This window comes from Coregonus lavaretus, assembly GCF_964263955.1.
Source record: "Coregonus lavaretus genome assembly, chromosome: 10".
NCBI lineage: Eukaryota > Metazoa > Chordata > Actinopteri > Salmoniformes > Salmonidae > Coregonus > Coregonus lavaretus.
Window position 1 is genome coordinate 25818540 of NC_139997.1, and position 26212 is coordinate 25844751.

The 26212-nt window shown below is 41.9% G+C and overlaps 1 protein-coding gene across 1 annotated transcript; it reads left to right on the forward strand.

Moving 5' to 3' along the window:
* Positions 1 to 25897, forward strand: LOC311135864 (single-minded homolog 2-like; the record flags this gene model as incomplete). Its single annotated transcript, XM_084169887.1, has 11 exons — positions 1 to 178; positions 10413 to 10495; positions 12655 to 12744; positions 18830 to 18938; positions 19843 to 19928; positions 20912 to 21111; positions 21305 to 21411; positions 23023 to 23170; positions 23397 to 23562; positions 23905 to 24319; positions 25098 to 25897. Exons 1-11 carry the CDS (start codon positions 4 to 6, stop codon positions 25895 to 25897), a joined length of 2379 nt encoding a protein of 792 aa, XP_084026013.1. The 5' UTR covers positions 1 to 3.
* Between the last annotated feature and the right edge of the window lie 315 nt (positions 25898 to 26212).

The window sequence follows — 26212 nt, forward strand, 5'->3', positions numbered from 1 at the left end:
GAGATGAAGGAAAAGTCCAAGAATGCGGCGAAGACGAGACGAGAGAAAGAAAATGGAGAATTTTATGAACTGGCGAAATTACTGCCCTTACCTTCCGCCATCACCTCACAACTGGATAAGGCTTCAATCATTCGGCTGACAACCAGTTACTTGAAGATGAGAGCCGTGTTTCCGGATGGTAAGTTATGCTACCACTATCAATTATGATTAATCATAATTAGGCCTATGTCTTCAGGAGAAGAGGCACATGTCCGTTTTCAAAACATAATATTAGTCTTTGTATTATAGTTTTAACAAATACATATTAGAAAGGGGCAGAAAATATAAGAGAATACATGCCTTTTATTTGTGTTAATTTAGAAAAAATATATGTACATTTTCGAGGTCATGTAGATTTCCATTGTCACTTCCCGTAGTTAATGTTTCTACGGATAAGGAGAGTTGTTTATCGAAAATTAATCTCCACTAGAATTAGCCAATAATAAATATCTAAAATATATGCATCCCACTGAGCACAAACATCAGTTCAACGTCTAGTTTTGATTTACATTTGGATGAGTTGTCAACTAATGTGAATTCAATGTGAAATCAAAAAATAGTTCAACATGTCATTGGATTTATATAAAAAGGTGGGTACAAAATTACGAAATTCCTTTACATGGATGACTTTTGCAAATCCAATACATTTTCCACGTTGATTCAACGTCATCACATTTATTTTTTGGTTGACATGACCAGGAAACAAGGTTGATTCACCCAGTGTTTGCCCAGTGGGATATGACCATGCATGCGTAAAAGTGCCATTATAATTGTCACCAACTTTCCTCTTTCCCACCTGGTCATACAATTTTAAAAAAATACTTATTTTACAAGTTTATAATTTCACATGACTAATGTTTCACTCCTATACAAGTGGCTCTAGATTATGAGTTATGATAAATCATCCAATTATGGTCAATAAAAGGAACACTTCGACAGGCTAAACCTGAGGAAAACAGCCATCTTCCTCTCTTAGAATTGATCTGTCATCACTCATAAAGTCACAGAAACGTTTAGGCACGGACTAAAAGGACCACCCGTTAGTTCTGGATTTGAGTAGCTAAATTTATTACATTTTTACATTTTAGTCATTTAGCAGACGCTCTTATCCAGAGCGACTTACAGTTAGTGAGTGCATACATTTTTCATACTTTCACTATTAAAATCTTGTGGAATCCATACATACTTAAACTGTATAACAATATTACAAAAAGAAAACGTGTAAGCCTGCATCTATTATAGGTTTGATCATATTTAATTATAGTAATCAAAAATGTGATTTTGATGTAATTTTAAATATTTGGAAATCAATTAAACTAATATTCTCTTAAATTATTAGGCCAATTCGTTGTGTTTTTGATGGAGCAAAATCAGACACTACACTAAAACAACTAAATAGCCTTACTATTGTAATTTAAAATAAACATAACTTCCATGACAAAACAGAAATTGACTTATAAATTATAAATTGGGACTAATTAATAAGATTAATAACCTACATCGAGAAAATGCATTATGCTGGCTCTTTCAAAAGTACAGACATAGGCCTCCGTTTTAAATTACATGAACTTACAAGTGAAATATTAATTAAGCACTCCTAGTTATAGTAAATATGATTAGATAGGATTGTTTCAGCTTAATTACATTGTTTCACACGAAATATAGGCCTACATTTTAAATTAATTGGAGAAATGAACAGTCACTTCAAATTAATAAGTAGGCCTAGGCTAAAATACAGTCTGCCATAACATTTTTATATGGCGCAGTGGTCTAAGGCACTGCATCGCAGTGCTAGCTGTGCCACTAGAGATCCTGGTTCGAATCCAGGCTCTGTCGTAGCTGGCCGCGACCGGGAGACCCATGGGGCGGCGCACAATTGGCCCAGCGTCGTCCAGGGTAGGGGAGGGAATGGCCGGCAGGGATATAGCTCAGTTGGGAGAGCATGGCGTTTGCAACGCCAGGGTAGTGGGTTCGATTCACACGGGGGGCCAGTATGAAAAATAATGAATGCACTCACTAACTGTAAGTCGCTCTGGATAAGAGCGTCTGCTAAATGACTAAAATGTAAATGTAAATGAATATTGTCTGGGTCTACATGTAATTCCCGACATCCTTGTACTGAGAGAGATGTGACCGCCGTCCAACGAGTCTATTAATGGCCACTGTCCCTCACAATTGTCAAATGTGTAGGTGTTACTTTTTATTTTATTTTTTACTTTAGTTTATTTAGTAAATATTTTCTTAACTCTATTTCTTGAACTGCATTGATTAAGTGCTTGTAAGTAAGCATTTCACGGTAAGGTCGACACCTGTTATATTCTGCGCATGTGACAAATACATTTTAATTTAATTTAATTTATTTTGCAAGTAACCAGTGTTTGACTTGGGCATGAGCTCATCGGAGCTGAGTACCGGCACCATCATTTTTCTACTGCTTGAGCTAGCTCCTGTTCCTCTTATAGAATATTAGATCAAAAGTATTTTGGGGCTCCTGCACCTAAATATAAACAGTAGGCCTACCGGCACCCAAAATGAGTACCAGCACCTATTTCAGTCCAAGTCAAGCACTGCAAATAACTATTCTGGGGGATCAGAAACTTGGACCCTAGGCAGATTTCAATATGATGCGCAAAAGTTTGTGAAATATAGGCCTATCACCTCACTCAAATTATGCATGTTTATCTCGTGCATTCCATGCGCTAAATGTGCAAATTACGCAAATATAGGCCTAATTTATTTTAGTTTGAGGTAGTTCTTTAAAAAGAGTAATAAATAAGCAAACACATTTTTCCACACTACCTCAGATTGCTTCCACGTCTCTGTCGCAGTCACTTATCGTGATTTGGGCCTATAGATCCGGAAAAGTCCTGCACAGCACCTAATCCCTTAGCTGACGTCTATCAAATCAAGACACAGGGAATGAAATGGATATTGATGGTGAAAATGATGAAAATATATGAGTTAAAACCATGACCTATTAACCCTGAATGTTTGACCAAAACATATTTAGCAATAGCCACTATTTTGCATATTTTCCCCAGTTTTGTAACTCGTTTACGTTGAGAAAATGTAGAGTGCTCAATGCACATATGTTTTTCTGAGAGAAAGTATTCAGACCCCTTCACTTTTTCCACATGTTGTTACCTTACAGCCTTATTATTTAATGGATTCAATTGTTTTCCCCCCTCATCAATCTATACACAATACCCAATAATGACAAAGCAAAAAAAGGTTTTTAGAAATATTTACATAAGTATTCAGACCCTTTACCCAGTACTTTGTTGAAGCACCTTTGGCAGCGATTACAGCGAAGAGTCTTCTTGGGTATGACGCTACAAGCTTGGCATACCTGTATTTGGGAAGTTTCTCCCATTCTTCTCTGCAGATCCTCTCAAGCTCTGTCAGGTTGGATGGGGAGCATCGCTGCACAGCTATTTTCAGGTCTCTCCAGAGATGTTAGATCGAGTTCAAGTCCGGGCTCTGGCTGGGCCACTCAAGGACATTCAGAGACTTGTCCTGAAGCCACTCCTGCGTTGTCTTGGCTGTGTGCTTAGGGTTGTTGTCCTGTTGGAGGGTGAACCTTTGCCCCAGTCTGAGGTCCTGAGCGCTCTGGAGCAGGTTTTCATCAAGGATCTCGCTGTACTTTGCTCCGTTCATCTATCCCTCGATCCTGACTAGTCTCCCAGTCCCTGCCACTGAAAAACATCCCCACAGCATGATGCTGCCACCACCATGCTTCACCGTATTGGCCAGGTGATGAGCGGTGCCTGGTTTCCTCCAGGCGTGACACTTGGCCTTCAGGCCAAAGAGTTCAATCTTGGTTTAATCAGACCAGAGAATCTTGTTTCTCATGGTCTGAGAGTCCTTTAGGTGCCTTTTGGCAAACTCCAAGCGGGCTGTCATCTGCCTTTTACTGAGGAATGGCTCCCGTCTGGCCACTCTACCATAAAGGCCTGATTGGTGGAGTGCTGCAGAGATGGTTGTTGGTCACCTCCCTGACCAAGGCCCTTCTCCCCCGATTGCTCAGTTTGGCCGGGTGGCCAGCTCTAGGAAGAGTCTTGATGGTTCCAAACTTCTTCCATTTAAGAATGATGGAGGCCACTGTATTCTTTGGGACCTTCAATACTGCAAAAATCTTTTGGTACCCTTCTCCAGATCTGTGCCTCGACACAATCCTGTCTCGGAGCTCTACAGACAATTCCTTCAACCTCATGGCTTTGCTCTGACATGCGCTGTCAACTGTAGACAGGTGTGTGCCTTTCCAAATCATGTCCAATCAATTGAATGTACCACAGATGGACTCCAATCAAGTTGTAGAAACATCTCAAGGATGATCAATGGAAACAGGATGCACCTGAGCTCAATTTCGAGTCTCATAGCAAAGGGTCTGAATACTTATGTAAATAAGATATTTCTGTTTTTCTAAAAACCTGTTTTCACTTTGTCATTATGGGGTATTGTGTGTAGATTGATGAGGAAATGTTTTATTGAATACATTTTAGAATAAGGCTGTAACGTAACAAAATCTGGAAAGAAATGTAGGGGTCTGTATACTTTCCGAATGCACTGTATATGAAATAAGTGTCACTGGCAATTGATTTCACAGCATTTGACAAATTCCACCCTTCTACAAATTAATATGATGGACAACCTGGCATGTTAATATTCAACTTCATCACACATCATAATACATTTCAAATTAAGGTTTTACATTTTCAGATGACAGTTGTGAGATTTCTGTGAATGTAACACTTTCTTTTAAAACATGTATTATATGTTTCTTTTTCTTTTTTTTTTATCGTGTGATTTTGTCAAGTCATAATTTGCAAACAGACTTATTGAGTATAAACACACAGTTCCCACAGGGCACACCACGTCATTTCAACGTGGATAATTGGGTAATATTTGGTTGAGATGTTGATCAATGAGATTAAAACCTATATTCACCCACTCAAAAAGAAAGCCAAAAGTTAGTTAAAGTTCCAATGTGTTATCATTATGCTTTCAACCATCTAAAAGCACAACCAAATTCTAATGGAAAAACAATGTCTGATTTTTGGTTTAGTTGTCACACAAATGCCTATCACTGTGCATTCAACCCATAAGAGAAATTGCCTTGGGGGATGGGGGAACATGTCCCCCCCAATATTCAGAACAGATCGTTTCATCCCACCCCAATTTAAACAGCTTGGAAAATTCCAGAAAATGATGTCATGGCTTTAGAAGCTTCTGATAGGCTAATTGACATAATTTGAGTCAATTGGAGGTGTACCTGTGGATGTATTTCAAGGCCTACCTTCAAACACAGTGCCTCTTTGCTTGACATCATGGGAAAATCACAAGAAATCAGCCAAGGCCTCGGAAAAAGAATTGTAGACCTCCACAAGTCTGGTTCATCCTTGGGAGCAATTTCCAAACGCCTGAAGGTACCACGTTCATCTGGACAAACAATAGTACGCAAGTATAAACACCATGGGACCACGCAGCCGTCATACCACTCAGGAAGGAGACGCGTTCTGTCTCCTAGAGATGAACGTACTTTGGTGTGAAAAGTGCAAATAAATCCCAGAACAACAGCAAAGGACCTTGTGAAGATGCTGGAGGAAACAGGTACAAAAGTATCTATATCCACAGTAAAACATGTCCTATATCGACATAACCTGAAAGGCCGCTCAGCAAGGAAGAAGCCACTGCTCCAAAACCGTCATAAAAAAGCCAGACTGTGGTTTGCAACTGCAAATGGGGACAAATATCGTACTTTTTGGAAAATGTCCTCTGGTCTGATGAAACAAAAATAGAACTGTTTGGCCATAATGACCATCGTTATGTTTGGAGGAAAAAGGGGATGGCTTGCAAGCCGAAGAACACCATCCCAACCGTGAAGCACAGGGTGGCAGCATCATGCTGTCAGGGTGTTTTGCTGCAGGAGGGACTGGTGCACTTCACAAAATAGATGGCATCACGAGGAAGGAAAATTATGTGGATATATTGAAGTAACATTTCAAGACATCAGTCAGGAAGTAAAAGCTTGGTCGCAAATGGGCCTTCCAAATGGACAATGACCCCAAGCATACTTCCAAAGTTATGGCAAAATGGCTTAAGGACAACAAAGTCAAGGTATTGGAGTGGCCATCACAAAGCCCTGACCTCAATCCTATATAACATTTGTAGGCAGAACTGAAAAAGCGTGTGCGAGCAAGGAGGCCTACAAACCTGACTCCGTTACACCAGCTCTGCCAGCAGGAATGGGCCAAAATTCACCCAACTTATTGTGGGAAGCTTGTGGAAGGCTACCCAAAACGTTTGACCCAAGGTAAACAATTTTAAAGACAATGTTACCAAATACTAATTGAGTGTATGTAAACTTCCGACTTCAACTGTATGCATATATGGAGCATAATGTATTTACAGTTTTATTCAAATGTTTTTAAGTACTGGTGACAAATAATGCATTCCGATTATTGCATAGATTGTCATGGACACCTATAATGTGTGTAAAATACTTTTTGAAGGTTGTACTGATTACAATGAGCTAATGCTAAACTATTTGCCAGCTATGTGTTGCGCCATGTTGGTTGACATTATACAATGCATTCTGGGTGTCACGTACACGTCTGTCAGACCAAAGATGTTATAATGAGGTGAAGGAATGGTTCACTCATCTTTCGGGTAAACTTCCGGAAGTGAATGAAGGAAAGTTAATTATCGCAGACGACGCACCCCCTTCAACATGCATACTGCAAACAGACCAAACTCATCTAGCTTCCTCTTATTATCTTTGGTTGAAGCGGAAAACAAACATGGCGGTGCGCACAAACTACCCATAGTCGGATTACTTTCAATTTCTAGAAAGTGTTTTATTCAATTATTTCGATCAATGTTGAGCTCACCCGTGATGTGATGAATTATAAATAGTAATTGCTATTAGCTCATTCATATTGTGGTTTCTGTAAGCCGAGAGTTATCTAAACATGACCGCTTGTGTTACGTCAATCTTTCCTCAGTTATCGCTAGGACTAATGTAACCTACATTTTCCGGTTTGGTTGATTGTGTACGCTGTTGCTACTTCTGTGAATGTCTGAACATTGCATCCAAAAATAAAATGGTCACATTAAAGACATAACTTTGTAAGGACTGTGTTTGTGCAAAATGTTTCTGTGAAAAAACAGTGTGGCTAGCTCAAATGCTGACTGTTGCGTCAATCGAAACTGGATGTTCTAAATAAGCGTTCTAATCACACCGGTTTGAGCGTACACTGCAGGGACCACTGTAGAATGATCACTCCCGTTTGTTGGTAGGTGTGAAATGGTTAAAGTATCTGTCCAGTGTTTCTAGATTTGTATGAAATATGACCTATAATAAATTAGAATATGAGTGAAATAGTTTTCCTTCCAAAAAATGGCAATTAAGTATGTTCAAAAGCAGCTTTTCTGTGTTGGAATGGTGTGGGTGTATACCGGTCATTCAAAATATTCATTCGAGTAGACCGCTGATTGGCCAGCTCATCCTCCTGAGGAGGATGACATTAACCTCTATGAGGAAATAGCAGGCATTTTTTAATGGTCTGTTTGAGATACAAGTTTGAAGTGCAGTTTTTGAAGTGTTTTTTTCTTCAATTTATGCTTTGGCCACAAATACGAGTATAGGATGAGTCAACAATGTTATTTGGGTATGAGTTAACAATATATTAACTTTTAAAAGTGATATTGTCACTGGACAGTTACTTTAAAATGGCAACATTATCTCTCAGCCTCATGGTAAAATGTGTAGAATAGCATTATAAAACGTAAATGAGTCGAAATGCCGGAAGTTAGCTGTTTCCCCCCAAAAAAAATCTGGGGTTGGGGGGCCTTCCATTTATCCTTCCACGTATACTGTGTTTTCAAAATACCCCTCCATATACCCCTCATAGGACCCCACAAGAGAGTCATAATACTGTATGCCATGTCAAACTGTGTAGAATTGCAGGTAAAATGTAATATTTTGATCTGGGGGCTGAATTTCCCGTTAATGCCTACACCACAATTTTGCCCGTGTTTTAACCATTTAAAAGCACAGCTAAATTGAAATGGGTACACAATATCAGGTATTTTGTTTATTTATACAACAGATTAATGTGTTATAACTGTGCTTCATCTAATAGCAGAACCAAATGACCTGGATTGCAGTTGAGACTACATTAAAAGTACATGGTGCAAGTGATCAGTGCCATTCGAGATTCTGCGCAGAATATTACAGCAATTATGAAAATCTCCACAGACCTGCGACGGCCTTTGCATGCTATCTTGAACATGCACGCTTTATATATGATAAGAAGAAATGTATACAGTAACCTCAAAATGGGGTCATGAGATGTGTACTCATTTTAAAGGTATACTTCAGGATTTGGGTTTATCTTACTCTTCCCCAGAGTAAGATAAACCTGTGGATACCATTTTTATGTCTCAGCGTGCAGTTTGAAGGAAGTTCCTAACTAGCGTTAGCTCAATTGCTAACTAGCGTTAGCGCAATGACTGGAAGTATATGGTAACTGCTAGTGCAATGACTGGAAGTATATGGTAACTGCTAGCATGCTAGTAGATACCATAGACCTCCAGTCATTGCGCTAACACTCATTAGCATTGGCTCGCGAAACTACCTCTTAACTTCCTTCATACTGTATACAGACATAAAAATGGTATCCACGAGTTCATCTGACTCTCGGGAAGTAGATAAAGGGCTTCATTGCCCAAATCCCGAAGTATCCCTTTAAGGTTTAACTTTAGGCTATTTACTGTATAAAAAAAGTTATATCGAATTGTGTTGGTTGAGTTGGAGACGTGAATCCAACATATCATTTGTTAACTTGTCAACAAGTTAATACGCTATTTATTGTATTTCAAAAGGGATATTGAATTGTGTTTAGTTGTCAATGCAACCAAATATCAACATTTGAAGGAGATTTATCTTCTGCTTGGATGGTTCCATCTGTGCTACTGACTTAGTCTGGCTTTAATTCTAGTTTGTCTACAAATAAATAATTGATATGTTGGATTCACGTCTCCATCTCAACCAAAAATCTAAGTTAAAGAATAAGACTAAATCAAATAAAACTTTAAATGCACTTTAAATAAAGTTTGATTTGAATTAGTCCTATTCTTTAACTTCGATTGTTGGAGACGTGAATCCAACATATTAATTATTAGTGATGGAACTATTGAAGCAGAAGATACATCTCCTTCAAACGTTAATATTTGGTTGCGTTGACAACCGAGCACAATTCAATATCACTAAATATCATTACATTTGAAATAAACCAGAGCTTGAATCCCTAGGCCTATTGTTGTTTATTTTAAGTTTAATTCTGGGTTGAATTGAAACAATAGCTGTTGATGACTTTATAAATGCTACATAGGCCTAAATAGCATCATTGATATATATATATATGAGTGACAAAGTATGGTCACATTTCATTTGCTCTGTTAAACCTACCCTTTGGAATGACAATTTAGTGAATCTATTTCGTTTTTGAGTGGAGCTCTCTCATCAATCATTCTAACGATAGCACATTAATAGTCAGTGACAAATATCAAAGCTAAGCAGGGCTGGGCTTGGTTAAGACCCTGGAAAGGAGACCAAATGGATAGCTGTAGATAGATCAACTTTCCAGTAGGAGGTGCTGCCCAGCCAATTTTCTTTCTTTCTGATAATGGATATAATGTTGAAGATCTGACATTGTTTAAAGGTACAAATTCAATATATTTTATGCAAGATTTCTTATGTGACATCTCTCGTTAGTCCAACCTTATACAGGACTGGTGGATATGTGTGCTTGTAGGATTCTGTGCACTCACTTTGCATCAGCTGTAAATACACACACCACTATCAACCTATGCGATTTAAAACAAATACAGACAACATAACGATACAGGATGGAGCAGCTTGAAAACCTTTAGTATTACCAAGGAGGATTAACTGTGTTTTATACATTACGAGGCTCAATACTTCTCAAACCATTATGAGCAGCATCTCAAGGCACAACTGTCGTGATTGAAGACCCCTTTAATGCTGGCTGGTGTCCATCTTTTCATTTGGCGTAGAAGGCATTATGTCAACAGTTTAGTGTGTGTCTCTCTGCATTATATGTGGCTGTGCCAAAGATGCCTGAATGTCCAGTTGCAGGCTGTGATCACATTAGTATTCCAAGTCAGACACAGCCAATAGGCAGAGCTATGTGAGTCATCATTAACCCGTACCATTGAGATGGCAGTATCCGACCAGACCAGGAAGAAAAATAATGTAAGGTTATATATTGTGTCCTCTTCATAGTGTCCTCTTCTCCTGGAAGCAGCTCGGTAATGTATTCTAAACATGTTGTGTGTTTCCTCCACAGGGCTGGGGGAGGCCTGGGGCCAGCCTACCAGAATCAGCCCTTTGGACAACATGGCAAAAGAACTGGGCTCCCATCTACTGCAGGTGGGATATATTCAACACAGATACAGTGGGGAGAACAAGTATTTGATACACTGCCGATTTTGCAGGTTTTCCTACTTACAAAGCATGTAGAGGTCTGTAATTTTTATCATAGGTACACTTCAACTGTGAGAGACGGAATCTAAAACAAAAATCCAGACATTTTATTGCATGACATAAGTATTTGATACATCAGAAAAGCAGAACTTAATATTTGGTACAGAAACCTTTGTTTGCAATTACAGAGATCATACGTTTCCTGTAGTTCTTGACCAGGTTTGCACACACTGCAGCAGGGATTTTGGCCCACTCCTCCATACAGACCTTCTCCAGATCCTTCAGGTTTCGGGGCTGTCGCTGGGCAATACGGACTTTCAGCTCCCTCCAAAGAGTTTCTATTGGGTTCAGGTCTGGAGACTGGCTAGGCCACTCCAGGACCTTGAGATGCTTCTTACGGAGCCACTCCTTAGTTGCCCTGGCTGTGTGTTTCGGGTCGTTGTCATGCTGGAAGACCCATCACGACCCATCTTCAATGCTCTTACTGAGGGAAGGAGGTTATTGGCCAAGATCTCGCGATACATGGCCCCATCCATCCTCCCCTAAATACGGTGCAGTCGTCCTGTCCCCTTTGCAGAAAAGCATCCCCAAAGAATTATGTTTCCACCTCCATGCTTCACGGTTGGGATGGTGTTCTTGGGGTTGTACTCATCCTTCTTCTTCCTCCAAACACGGCGAGTGGAGTTTAGACCAAAAAGCTCTATTTTTGTCTCATCAGACCACATGACCTTCTCCCATTCCTCCTCTGGATCATCCAGGTGGTCATTGGCAAACTTCAGACGGGCCTGGGCATGCACTGGCTTGAGCAGGGGGACCTTGCGTGCACTGCAGGATTTTAATCCATGACGGCGTAGTGCGTTACTAATGGTTTTCTTTGAGACTGTGGTCCCAGCTCTCTTCAGGTCATTGACCAGGTCCTGCCATGTAGTTCTGGGCTGATCCCTCACCTTCCTCATGATCATTGATGCCCCACGAGGTGAGATCTTGCATGGAGCCCCAGACCGAGGGTGATTGACCGTCATTTTGAACTTCTTCCATTTTCTAATAATTGCGCCAACAGTTGTTGCCTTCTCACCAAGCTGCTTGCCTATTGTCCTGTAGCCCATCCCAGCCTTGTGCAGGTCTACAATTTTATCCCTGATGTCCTTACACAGCTCTCTGGTCTTGGCCATTGTGGAGAGGTTGGAGTCTGTTTGATTGAGTGTGTGGACAGGTGTCTTTTATACAGGTAACGAGTTCAAACAGGTGCAGTTAATACAGGTAATGAGTGGAGAACAGGAGGGCTTCTTAAAGAAAAACTAACAGGTCTGTGAGAGCTGGAATTGTTACTGGTTGGTAGGTGATCAAATACTTATGCCATGCAATAAAATGCAAATTAATTATTAAAAAATCATACAATGTGATTTTCTGATTTTTTTTTTTTGATTCCGTCTCTCACAGTTGAAGTGATAAAAATTACAGACCTCTACATGCTTTGTAAGTAGGAAAAACTGCAAAATCGGCAGTGTATCAAATACTTGTTCTCCCCACTGTATATGACCCAATATATACAACACAAATATGTAACACAATATTGCAGTACTATATATGCAACATAAATACAACACAATATTCTCATTAAGATTACATGCAACAATAATTGCACTACACAATATACAACATAAGTAAGTAGAAAACAAATCTATAGCAGTTAATACTACACAAATACAATGTACATATATATAGTGCAAAAATATACATAGAAAATATACAACATTACATCAGAGTGGTGCTTAGACGTGCGTAACAATATTATATGTATTTAGAAAAATTGTAGTGTTCTCAAGAGGAAATGTAATTGATTATTTTGATCAAATGCACTGTTTTAATGTTTTTGCTATGGAATTTGTAGGCTTTGCCAAGAATTTGTAGTGGATTTCATGCCATGAGTGTGGTTTTTGAAAGACTACAAAATAGTAGCCATAAAGGCATCATTAATCATACTCCCATATGCTGATTTATGCACAATGCAGTGTCTAATATCTACAATTCTAACTGACCTTCTATGCATGTTATTATGCAAAATGGATGGCATATTTTCGGGTCTAACACGTTTTGTTCCCCAGACTCTGGAAGGCTTCGTATTCGTCGTCGCTTCAGATGGCAAAATCATGTACATCTCTGAGACTGCATCAGTCCACCTCGGCCTATCCCAGGTAAGACATCACTCTGCCTCCATCTTGGTCCTGGGCCATTGCGTATGCCACAAGCTTTGTGTCTGCCTCCCTCAACACAACCAAGGTCAACTAAGGGGCAGCTGCCTCCTGATATGCCTGTTCAAACATTGATTTGACAGTCAGTAAAACAGACTGCAGAATGCTACGCAAAGGTTGCCTAAGTTCACCTAGCACAGATAATTGAGAGGGTATGGGGTGGTCACAGAATATGATCTGTCAGTCTATTCTAGGTGTTGTTGAGTTATTTTCCTTTGTGTGTGGGAGTAGGATTTGGGAGTATGATTTGTAGGGTGTCCACCCACTCTGCCGAGAGAGGGTGAAAACGCGCTTTGGTGATGACATTTCACTTCCTTATGTTATAAAATACATTTTACCAAGACAAATATGATTCTTCATGTTCTGAATCGTTCAGTGGGGTCTTTCTCTAACATATCATTAACATATCCCAAAAGTCGGATTCCATAATCTAATACATCCGGCAATAAGCACCAACCTCTGTTGACAGAGTGGTGCCACTTCTCGCAGTGCCTTTTGAGGATTTTACATGTTGTGGTGGTCTTCTGCAAAGTTGTTTCCGCAGGTAGCAAAAAGCACAATGTGATTTTCTGGATTTTTATTTTAGATTCCGTCTCTCACAGTTGAAGTGTACCTATGATAACAATTACAGACCTATACATGCTTTGTAAGTAGGAAAACCTGCAAAATCGGCAGTGTATCAAATACTTGTTCTCCCCATTGTATATATTGTTTTATGTCCTCCGGATTCGAGAAGAAAGATGACGAGTTCAACAGTGAGCCTGTCAGTTTGCCTTAATTCTCGCACAGCATCCAGCCTAGCTGACACAATGTTATTTTCCTGATTTTTGAGCACTTTTTTTCTCTGGCCTCCATTGATTTAGTCACCCTAATTCTGGCTATCCTACAAGGGTAAAAACTCCAATAACTTTTGAACAGATTATGATAGAGACATGAGGTTTGGACCATCAGTTTTTCTTAGAGGAGTATCTAAACAATGATACTGAACAAGAATATAAATGCAACATGTAACGTGTTGGTCCCATGTTTCATTAACTGATATAAAAGATCCCAGAAATGTTCCATACACACAAAAAGCTTATTTCTCTCAATTCTGGTGCACAAATTTGTTTACATCCCTGTTAGTGAGCATTTCTCCTTTGCCAAGATAATCCATCCACCTGACAGGTGTGGCATATCAAGAAGCTGATTAAACAGCATGATCATTATACAGGTGCACCTTGTGCTGGGGACAATAAAAGGCCACTCTAAAATGTGCAGTTTTGTCACACAACAGAATGCCACAGATGTCTCAAGTTTTGAGGGAGCGTGCAATTGGCATGCTGAATGCAGGAATGTCCACCAGAGGTTTTTGCCAGAGAATGTTAATTTCTCTACCATAAGCCGCCTCCAATATCGTTTTAGAGAATTTGGCAGTATGTCCAACTGGCCTCACAACCGCAGACAACGTGTAACCACGCCAGCCCAGGACCTCCACATCCGGCTTCTTCACCTGCGGGATCGTCTGAGGCTAGCCACCCGGACAGCTGATGAAACTGAGGAGTATTTTTGTCTGTAATAAAGCCCTTTGTGGGAAAAACATATTCTGATTGGCAGGACCTGGCTCCCCAGTGGTTGGGCCTGGCTCCCAAGTGGGTGGGCCTATGCCCTCCCAGGTCCACCCATGGCTGTGCCCCTGCCCAGTCATGTGAAATCCATAGATTAGGGACTAATTTATTTATTTCAATTGACTGATTTCCTTCTATGAACTGTAACTCAGTAAAATCTTTGAAATTGTTGCATGTTGCGTTTATATTTTTGTTCAGTATAAAATATTATTTTACCCATTGGTCTAAAGATGCGTTTTTGATTGGACACCCTACAATTTGGGACGTGCGAAAACCTCCATCTTTTTATGCTGTGAGTGTAGCATTGGTGTATGACACAGCGAAAACAGTAGCTCATCCCATGCTAATATTTAAGGTTAGCTTAGCTAGCTATTGCTTCTCACTTCTCACTTGATTTTGAGGGGTGCCCTAGAAGTAGTGGGCCTGAACAAAATAACTATTTTATGAAGCAGTTTTTTAAAAATGGAGGGGCCCACATTGATTTTAGTTGAGCTACTTACAGTATAGGGGTGTTCTGCTTATGAAACTGTCCAGAACCTAAAGTAGGGAACCGCTGTCATCCTAACACTGCACTCATGTAAAGAGATTGTGTACTGAGCTGTGGATAGCAAACAGAAATGCTGATGTCTTGAATGTACCTCCCCTAAGCAAACTTGGACAGACACATTGACCGCTGTGCTCAGAAACAGGGGGGCTGAGCAACAGCAAAATCTAAATCCAATAAAAACAACCCAACCACCCACTCTGAATGTGGTGCTCTTGCACGCAGGCCTGATGTAAATTATGCTTGTGCACACCTGTGCACGCTGTCAAGCTTATTCAAATGGACCATCCACTTTTGTTGATATCTTGTGTGTGTGTGTGTATATTTGTGTGTGTTGGAGTGTCAGTGTAGAATGTGTGAGTGTGTGGGTAGAGTCCAGTGAGTGTGCAGAGCCGGTGCAAGTCAGTGTCAGTGTGTGTGTGTGTGTGTGTGTGTTTAGTTGGCTAAGGTTAGTGTCGTTTTAAAATTAACTGTAAAAGAGAAAACAGAGTCTGTTGAGAATGCCTCTGTTTTTACATTGAGGTTAACCCATCCTCCATTGTAAAATCTAGATGCCTGTTAAGTATCAGTAATCCACATTTCTTAACTTACATTGGTGCTTTTACACACCAGTGGCGGTCAGTGCCGTTTAAGATGAGGGGCGATTATTTTGTCATGAGCATGGCCTTATTTCTGTTACTGCATATTGGATGACTCTCATTCATATTCCATTCACCCAGTTCATTGTAACAGCGATAGGTTTAGACTACTACATGATACTTACATTTTCCCTATACCCATCATGAGGTTGCTACAACCTAGCCTATGAATGAAAGTTTACAACGTAGGTGCACACGTCGAGAGACAAATTTGAGGTGACAGACAGTGAGTCATGGACAGAGAGTGAAATTCAATACCGCCTTACGCACTCTTGCCTGCAGTTGCAAACAAGAGTTTATATTGGACAAATTAGGGTATGTTTAGCCCCGTTTTGTTCCGTTTGCTTCCGTTTTTAAGAAGCGTTTTTCAACAGAATCGGCGGAATGAATACACTCCTGATCACGCGTAAACACAATTCACTTTCATAGCAGCCACGTTGTATTCTTTCTCGCATTTTTGTGCTCTCTTCCCTTCGCTTGTGGACTTCAATGCACAACACATCAGCTGTATGTGACCAGGAGAAAAAACCTTTCCAAACCAAACCGCTACACACAGCCTACATTGTTGTCACCATATTCGCTAAAGTAACGTCATAGTCAGCATAGCTAATAGCACTAACGCGTTAGTAAACCCGCTACAGTCATGCAGTAATGTTACAGTGTACAGTCAGTAAGCAGTTACACTGGCGGGCCCCGGTGGCAATAAATTAGTAATACCAAAAGCTTGGAAGAGTTCCAGTGTTGTTGGAAAGTCATAGCCAGCTAGCTAACATAGCATCCTCTGTTTGAGCAGGGTGTTTCAGTATGCTAAACTAGCTAGCTGCATTTGCTAGCTAAGTAAGTGAAACTGAAAGTGAAAAAAATGACAATCTCTATTTCTCTCTTGCTTCTCATTCATTTTGGAAGATATTAATTTGTTCAAAACTGTGCAATTATTGTCTTTCTCTTTGAGTCAACTACTCACCACATTTTATACACTGCAGTGCTAGCTAGCTGTAGCTTTCAGTACTAGATTAATTATCTGATCCTTTGGTTGGGTGGACAACATGTCAGTTCATGCTGCAAGAGCTCTGATAGGCTGGAGGATGTCCTCCGGAAGTTGTCATAATTACCGTGTAAGTCTATGGAAGGGTGTGAGAACCATGAACCTCCTAGGTTTTGTATTGAAGTCAATGTACCAAGAGGAGGACGAAAGCTAGCTGTCCTCCGGCTACACCATGGTGCCACCCTACAGAGTGCTGTTGAGGCTACTGTAGACCTTCTTTGCAAAGTAGTGTGTTTTAATCAATTATTTGGTGACGTGATTATATTTAGTATAGTTTTATCTAAAAAGGATAACCTTTTAAATGTTTTACAATTTACACTACCGTTCAAAAGTTTGGGGTCACTTAGAAATGACCCTGTTTTCGAAAGAAAGCAAAAAAAATGTGTCCATTTAAAATAACATCAAATTGATCAGAAATACAGTGTAGACATTGTTAATGTTGTAAATGGCTATTGTAGCTGGAAATGGCTGATTTTTTTATGGAATATCTACATAGGCGTACAGAGGCCCATTATCAGCAACCATCAGTCCTGTGTTCCAATGGCACGTTGTGTTGTGAAGAGGTGACTCCGGGATGCTGACCTTCTAGGCAGAGTTGCAAAGAAAAAGCCATATCTCAGACTGGCCAATAAAAATAAAAGATTAAGATCGGCAGTCTGAGATATGGCTTTTTCTTTGCAACTCTGCCTAGAAGGTCAGCATCCCGGAGTCGCCTCTTCACTGTTGATGTTGAGACTGGTGTTTTGCGAGTACTATTTAATGAAGCTGCCAGTTGAGGACCTGTGAGGCATCTGTTTCTCAAACTAGACACACTAATGTATTTGTCCTCTTGCTCAGTTGTGCACCGGGGCCTCCCACTCCTCTTTCTATTCTGGTTAGAGCCAGTTTGCGCTGTTCTGTGAAGGGAGTAGTACACAGCGTTGTACGAGATCTTCAGTTTTTTGCCAATTTCTCGCATGGAATAGCCTTCATTTCTCAGAACAAGAATAGACTGACGAGTTTCAGAAGAAAGTTATTTGTTTCTGGCCATTTTGAGCCTGTATTCGAACCCACAATTGCTGATGCTCCAGATACTCAACTAGTCTCAAGAAGGCCAGTTTTATTGCTTCTTTAATCAGCACAACCGTTTTCAGCTGTGCTAACATAATTGCAAAAGGGTTTTCTAATGATCAATTAGCCTTTTAAAATGATAAACTTGGATTAGCAAACACAACGTGCCATTGGAACACAGGACTGATGGTTGCTGATAATGGGCCTCTGTACGCCTATGTAGATATTCCATTAAAAATCAGCAGTTTCCTGCTACAATAGCCATTTACAACATTAACAATGTCTACACCGTATTTCTGATCAATTTGATGTTATTTTAATTGACACATTTTTTTGTTTTCGTTCGAAAACAAGGACATTTCTAAGTGACCCCAAACTTTTGAACTGTAGTGTTAATTTTATTAAATTCACTGAGGAGGATGGTCCTCCCCTTCCTTCTCTGAGGAGCCTCCACTGACACACACATTTCACTTCTTGCTCCTGAACACCATTTCTGTGACACCAAAAAGCAGAGCAGTCCCCTATTATCAGTCCCAATGTTCTCTCACTACAAAGCATGGATTACTCCAGCCTAACTTCACACTATGAAGAAACCAATTTGTCGTTGAAGTGGGGAGCAGTGACCCGCTCGCTGAGTGACCCAGCCCCCAAATTTGGGAGGTAAAATAGATCAGAGAGGAGCCTGGACAGTGTTCTGTGTTGTCATGCAAATTATTGGTTATTTCATAAATTAACCCTAGTGTTTCCTGACATCATTCGCCTTTGAGGCGGAGCTGAAAGTGATGCAGAGATCAATTTCAGGGGTGGCAAGAGATTTGCCCCCCTTCTCACTTCCAACACATATGCATGTACGCATGCAGGCACAAGCACAAGCACACACACACACACCGTCAGTGTCCCCCTTCAATAGGCATTTCTCTTTGATAATGTAATCCCTTGTAATGACAGAGTATCATCCTGCTAAATGATCAAAAGACCTCAAAATACCATTCAAAAAGACTCTGTCTTCTTCACTGTTAGGGATGACAAGTCATTGAAGAAATTATATGTTGGTCTCTAACATATATAATGTAACTTGTCTTTTTCTCAAATTTCAGGCTGATGAAACTTCATGTGAAGTAATTGATTGATTTGTTTCTGTCAGGTGGAGCTGACGGGTAACAGTATATTTGAGTACATCCACCCATCAGACCATGATGAGATGACAGCCGTGCTCAGTGCCCATCAGCCCCTCCATCATCACTTCCTGCAAGGTGCCTAACATGCTTGATTTATTCACTAACCTTTTATTTTTTCTCTTTCTCATTTTTTCTCCCTCTATTTCTGTCTTTCTTATTCTTTCTGTCTCTGTCTTTCTTTCTCTCGCTTTTTCTCTCCTTTTCACCTATTTCTCTCCTTTTCACCTTTTTCTCCCTTCCCTTTCCCTTTCTACTTCCTTTCTTCTCTCTCTCTCCGAACCAACAGTCAGTTGATCACGATTTTCCCTCATGCAAAATGTACTCAACTCTCTGTATGTTTATAAGCAACAGTGTTGCTACTTCAATGTCTACCTCTTCCGTAAGAAGGAAGGCAGCTATAACAACATAGTACTTGTGTACAAAGTACAATGTGTAGCACCATGATACATAATACAAGGCAATACCCAGGCAGCCACTCTGCTCAGAGCAGCAGGCAGGTTTTCATTATCTTCTTCTAGGAGCAGCATGTTAAGCCTTACGTGATAACAGTACTCGACATGCTGTGGAGTACCGTCTTTGGGGGAGTTTAATAAGACCCTCCCCCCCACACACACACACACACACGCACGCACGCACGCACGCACACACACACACACACACACTTGGGCTAACCACATCCACATCTGCTGCTTTATTTGGTATTTGGTATTTATTAGGATCCCCATTAGCTGTTGCGAAAGCAGCAGTTACTCTTCCTGGGGTCCACACAAAACATGAAACATGTGCTTATAGTCACTCTCCTCTCTCTCTCTGTGTGTGTGTGTGTGTGTGTGTGTGTGTGTGTGTGTGTGTGTGTGTGTGTGTGTGTGTGTGTGTGTGTGTGTGTGTGTGTGTGTGTGTGTGTGTGTGTGTGTGTGTGTGTGTGTGTGTGTGTGTGTGTGTGTGTGTGTGTGTGTGTGTGTGTGTGTGTGCGTTATAGAGTACGAAATTGAGCGCTCTTTTTTCCTGAGGATGAAGTGTGTGTTGGCCAAGCGTAATGCAGGACTGACTTGTGGAGGATATAAGGTACTACTATAATGAAATTAAATATTTGAAATCACATTTTTTGGTTACTGTATTCCATGATAATCTGTGTCTCTGGAAGTAGTAAACATTTCATGAATATCAATATAAGAGAGAAAGTAGCTAATTCAAATTAAACACCTACAATTGAAATGCATCAGTTCAAAACAAATATTTATTATATTTCTACTATTTTGAGATGATTATTTTTCTGTTCTATTGAGGCTACAATGTTATTATAGTGTTAATAGTGTTAACAGGTTATTTGAAACTGCATATTGTTTGTCTGAGAATCTCAGCAGCTGCAGCATTTCCACTTGACTCACTCAAATCTCCAACAACAACTACCTCTTCTAAAACACAGTCCACACAGTCCACAGTCGTTCCTCCACCATCCTCCTCTCTGGATGCAACGGCTATATTCTTCACTCCCTACTTCTTCCCTCTCTTCCCCTCTTCCCCTATAATATAAATCACCTAGCAGATTGCAATTGAGATCTGTTGTAAATTTACATTGGCAATAAACAAGCCGCTTATGTTAAGTAGTAGAATAAATCATCTGTGTGAACTGGGAGACCGCTACTGAATGGCCGGACGAGGCCCGCGCAGGCTTAGGTAAACAGGAAGTGAAGAAGATAAATAGCGGCATTAGCATCTAGGCACGTGGCTGTTCCAGGGATGGAGGGCTGGAGGGGAGCAGTGGAGGAGGGGGGGATGGAGAGGGGCACTTAGTGGGGTGCAGGCTGAGGGTTGAGCCTGCTCTTGCTTTTGCGGAGTGAGTGAGAGTAAGTTTGCTGCATTACCAACAATGTTGTATCTCAATCTACTGTATCTATCTCTCGGATCCACCTAAATGTGGACACAAAACCACATTCAGGACACATAAGGCAAGGTGTAAAGCCTCTCTGTCTAGCTATATCTATGTATGTATCTGTATCTATCTCTATATTGCTGTGTAAAGCCCCTCTCATTTCTCTGCTCCCCAGGTGATCCACTGCAGTGGCTATTTGAAGATCCGTCAGTACGTGATGGACATGGCGCTGTTTGACTCGTGTTATCAGATCGTGGGTCTGGTGGCGGTGGGCCACTCCCTGCCTCCCAGTGGTATCACAGAGATCAAGCTCCATAGCAACATGTTCATGTTTAGGGCCAGCCTGGACCTCAAGCTCATCTTCCTGGACTCCAGGTATGGGAGGGAGGGAGGGAGGGAGGGAGGGAGGGAGGGAGGGAGGGAGGGAGGGAGGGAGGGGAAAAAATATACACTGTATGTAAAATGAGACATAAAACATTTAATTAAAAGAAAAAGACAAACATAACAAAGGATCTGAAAATCATGATTTAAAATGTTTTATTTTTGACTCCTGACCTCTGGTTTCAAGGGTGGCTGAGTTGACGGGATACGAACCCCAGGACCTGATCGAGAAGACACTATACCACCACGTGCACGGCTGTGACGTATTCCATCTACGCTTCGCTCACCACCTCTGTGAGTCAGTCCCCCTCTGTGGCCACATTGTGACACTTCTAGCTAAACAACCCACACTCTCCTTGAGAGGGCTAGGGTTTCTATAAGTGGCAACTGTGGAGTTTCTCACAGAATATGCTTGCAGAGGAGAATAAAAATGATACAGTAATCATGATTCAAGGTATTCCTGAGTATGTCAATGGAACTGAGCCTTTTGCAGTCACTCTCTCCCAAGCATTCTGTCTGCATTCTATAGCTACAGTTGAAGTCGGAAGTTTACATACACCTTAGCCAAATACATTTAAACTCAGTTTTTCACAATTCCTGACATAAAAATTCCCTGTCTTAGGTCAGTTAGGATCACCACTTTATTTTAAGAATGTGAAATGTGACAATAATAGTAGAGAGAATTATTTATTTCAGCTTTTATTTCTTTCATCACGTTCCCAGTGGGTCAGAAGTTTGCATACACTCAATTAGTATTTGGTAGCATTGCCTTTAAATTGTTTAACTTGGGTCAAACGTTTCGGGTAGCCTTCCACAAGCTTCCCACAATAAGTTGGGTGAATTTTGGCCCATTCCTCCTGACAGAGCTGGTGTAACAGAGTCAGGTTTGTAGGCCTCCTTGCTCGCACACGCTTTTCAGTTCTGCCCACACATTTGCTATAGGATTGAGGTCAGGGCTTTGTGATGGCCATTCCAATACCTTGACTTTGTTGTCCTTAAGCCATTTTGCCACAACTTTGGAAGTATGCTTGGGGTCATTGTCCATTTGGAAGGCCCATTTGCGACCAAGCTTTTACTTCCTGACTGATGTCTTGAGATGTTGCTTCAATATATCCACATAATTTTCCTTCCTCATGATGTCATCTATTTTGTGAAGTGCACCAGTCCCTCCTGCAGCAAAGCACCCCCACAGCATGATGCTGCCACCCCCGTGCTTCACGGTTGGGATGGTGTTCTTCGGCTTGCAAGCAACTCCCTTTTTCCTCCAAACATAACGATGGTCATTATGGCCAAACAGTTCTATTTTTGTTTCATCAGACCAGAGGACATTTCTCCAAAAAGTACGATCTTTGTCCCCATGTGCAGTTGCAAACCGTAGTCTGGCTTTTTTATAGCGGTTTTGGAGCAGTGGCTTCTTCCTTGCTGAGCGGCCTTTCAGGTTATGTCGATATAGGACTCGTTTTACTGTGGATATAGATACTTTTGTACCTATTTCCTCCAGCATCTTCACAAGGTCCTTTGCTGTTATCCTGGGATTGATTTGCACTTTTCGCATCGTATTTAAACTTCTGACCAACTAGAATTGTGATACAGTGAAATATAAGTGAAATAATCTGTCTGTAAACAATTGTTGGAAAAATTACTTGTGTCATGCACAAAGTAGATGGCCTAACCGACTTTCCAAAACTATAGTTTGTTGACAAGAAATTTGTGGAGTGGTTGAAAAACAAGTTTTAATGACTCCAACCTAAGTGTATGTAAACCTCTGACTTCAACTGTATGTGCACTTCTCTTTCTCTCCCTCAATCTTTTATTCAGGCAAAGTGCAGTCTGTGATTTGATCTCTCACCCCCATCGTTCTCTCTCACCCCTCCCTCTTCTCTCTCACCCCTCCCTATTCTGCAGTGTTGGTGAAAGGGCAGGTCACCACTAAGTACTATCGTATGTTGTCCAAGCACGGGGGCTGGGTGTGGGTGCAGAGCTACGCCACCATCGTCCACAACAGCCGCTCCTCCAGACCCCACTGCATCGTCAGCATCAACTATGTTCTGACGTGAGTCAACACTTTCACTTTTCGACTTGAGTGATGCTGGGACAGTTGAATCACGACCTAAAAAACGTCCATTTAATAGTCTTGGACATTTTGCGGCAGAAAGTCTGGGTTTGAAACACAAGCTAATTTGTAAGGTGGTGCACCCGGTGTGTGTGTGTGTGTGTGTGTGTGTGTGTGTTATGCTTATCCAAGCTGTTCTATGCTGTATGTATATGTCTCGCCACAGGGACGTGGAGTATAAAGACATGCAGCTGTCTCAGGAGCAGAGTCGAGCGGCCAAATCCAGCTTGGCCTTTAAGAGTGGCCCGGCCTCCTTTCAGGACCCCCGCAAACAACTTAAAACCAAAGCAGTCAAGATCAAGAGCAAACTCAAAACAGCCCCCTACCCTCAGGTACTAAAGACTACTGCTCCTCACACCGAGTTACTAATACAGTTCATATGCACATACAGTAGCCGACATACCTGTACAATGTACATTCACATGTACTAAGATATTAGGATGAATTGGTTTTGCCAGCTTGGAAAAAGAGGAGACACTATTCACAATCAGGAACTTTCCTCTTGAAAATTCATGAAATATTCTGTTCAGTGTTATCCCAAAAATATAACAAAGTGACTTGATTCTTTGTCATAGCTCAACAAATGAGCTGTACTCAACACTGTCTTCATTGCCTGTCTTTGATAGAAAAGAACAACACCACCATAACCTGTTGTCTATTGCCTCCACCTCCAGCCCAACAGCACCTACCACCCAAACAAGCTGGACTGCTCCCCCCAAGGAGAGGGCTGGAAGGAGAGCCCCCCCTACCCTATGACCCCCTGCCAGGGGCAGAGCTCTGGCCCCTCTGGAGGCCCAGAGGCTGGAGAGGTCCTGTGTAGCATCAGCGCCCCGTATGGCCTCTCCTTCCCCTACCCATATGGACACCTACCCCACACGGACTCCCAGAGGAGGTTGCGACCCACCCAGGGTTCCTCTTCCGCCTCACCTTCCCCCAGCCTGGCCGCCCAGCAGCTGCTCAGCTCCCTGCAGGGTCGAGGGGGCGAGGGGCGCTGGAGCTGTGCCAACGCCAAAACCCACCCTGGTCACACCCTGAGGCCCTCTGCTGCATCATGTGCCATCACCACTGCCACTGCAGCAGCATATTCCGGTATGGCTCTGGGTCAAAAGCATGGGGAAACGCAAGCTTCCAATCAGCGCTGAGGAACGCAGAGCTCTTTCTACATGCTTTTAAATCAGTTTACACTAGCATTGCTACATTTAACCAGAAATGCTACACTGTAACTGAAAACTATAATTTATATGGTAATTTGGGGTATTATCAACAGTCAAACACTGAGAAACATTTTACTGCAGCATACTCTAAATGATGGTGCATTCTGGGAACATTTGTGGGCAGGGAAAGAATTGCTATATTTCAAATGGTACTGTAATTCAATCTCACAGAATACAGAAACCTTTTGACCACTAGTGGATACATGGTATTGTTTCTGGCTCATTAACATATTTTGAGGTCTGCCTTGTAAGAGGCTGTATTTGTTGCACCATTACTGAAAGTGCTGTACCAATTGAATTGCTATGTGGTAGTAGTGCCCCATCATTTTAAAATGTATAGGGGACAGATTGGTGTGGCAGCAAGTCTTAAACCAGCGACTAACCCAACTTCTAGAGGCGTCTGGCTATATCCTCTAACTGTAATGAATGGCTGCTAATTCTATTTTAGCAACATTCAGTCAAACAGCTAAAGAATCAGTCATTTTACTTGTACTTCACGACTTGCCATTAGCAGGGTTGTAACGTTTTTTAGCTTACAGCTGTTTAAGACCTCGTCAAGTAATGCCACTGTAAAACCCCAACGTAGTGTTTTAGCTCAGTTTCACTGTAGCATTTTAGTCTGAATCTCACCGTAGCATTTCATTTCTTTACAGGCCCTACGGTGAGCAGGAGGTATCCCCCCAGCGAACCCCTCCATGACGGCTTCTCCAGCTGCGTGACCCTGCGCTCTAACAGCAGGTTCAAGGACGAGCCCTATGAGCATCACACGCTTGGCCAGAGGAAGACCACAGAGGACCGCCTGCACTCCCAGTCACAGGCCACGAAAGAGGACAGCAAGCTGCCGTTCAACCGAGACCACCTCCACAAGGCCTCAGAGGGAGGTGGTTGCATAGTAGGGGAGAAGCCTTTGTCCTGTCCCATGCTGAATAGCTCTGTGCTGGGGAAGGCAAGCTGTAAGCAGTCCCGGTCCCTCCACGGCCTGGTCCAGCCCTTCCCCATGCAGGTGGTGCTGGAGCAGCGCAGGAGGCTGTGTATGATGGAGTCCCCCTACAGCCACAGTGCCACCGGCCCCTTGGAGCACACGGACTGCAATGGAGAGCGGAGGACCCCCAAGCTACTGGAGGCTGAGGCGGTGGAGGAGGAGAGGAGGATGTGGATGGGGGTAGGAGTTGAAGTTGGGGTTGGGATGGGGGTGGGAGTTGGGGCAGGCCTGCCAGCCCAGGCGCCGTACGTGTCTTTGAACCTCCACCACGTCTTGGCCAAACACAGCTCCTTCCAGGCCCCGCCCTACGCTGCCCTCGGCCATTTGACGGACAGTTACGGTTACCGCGGCGATGAAATGGGTTCTTATGGCTACAAGAGCCAAAGCCCCGCCTCTAGCCCCTCCCCTGAGACTCACAGGGAGATCCCTCATTACATCGGCACGTCCGTCATCATCACCAACGAGAGGTGACACAGGCCGGGGTTGAAGGTCAAGAAGGGACAGACACCCTGAGGCTTCAGCCTTTTTGGTCATAAGTCAAGTCACTTTCTGGGGACCCTGTCTGGTTAAGACCTCAACATGGCTCTCCATTTCTGTTTTCCCCGATGCTTTCTACACAGATTAACCAATGCCAGACTCCTGTAAGGAGCAGCCAGTAATTTCAGGTTTCTTGAATATATTATATTTTTGGCATACTGTTTAGCCAATAGCATATGTAATGCATTGTCACGTTCTAGTTCAAAGCCATTTCTTTTGATAAGACGTCAATCACCTTTGAGCCATACG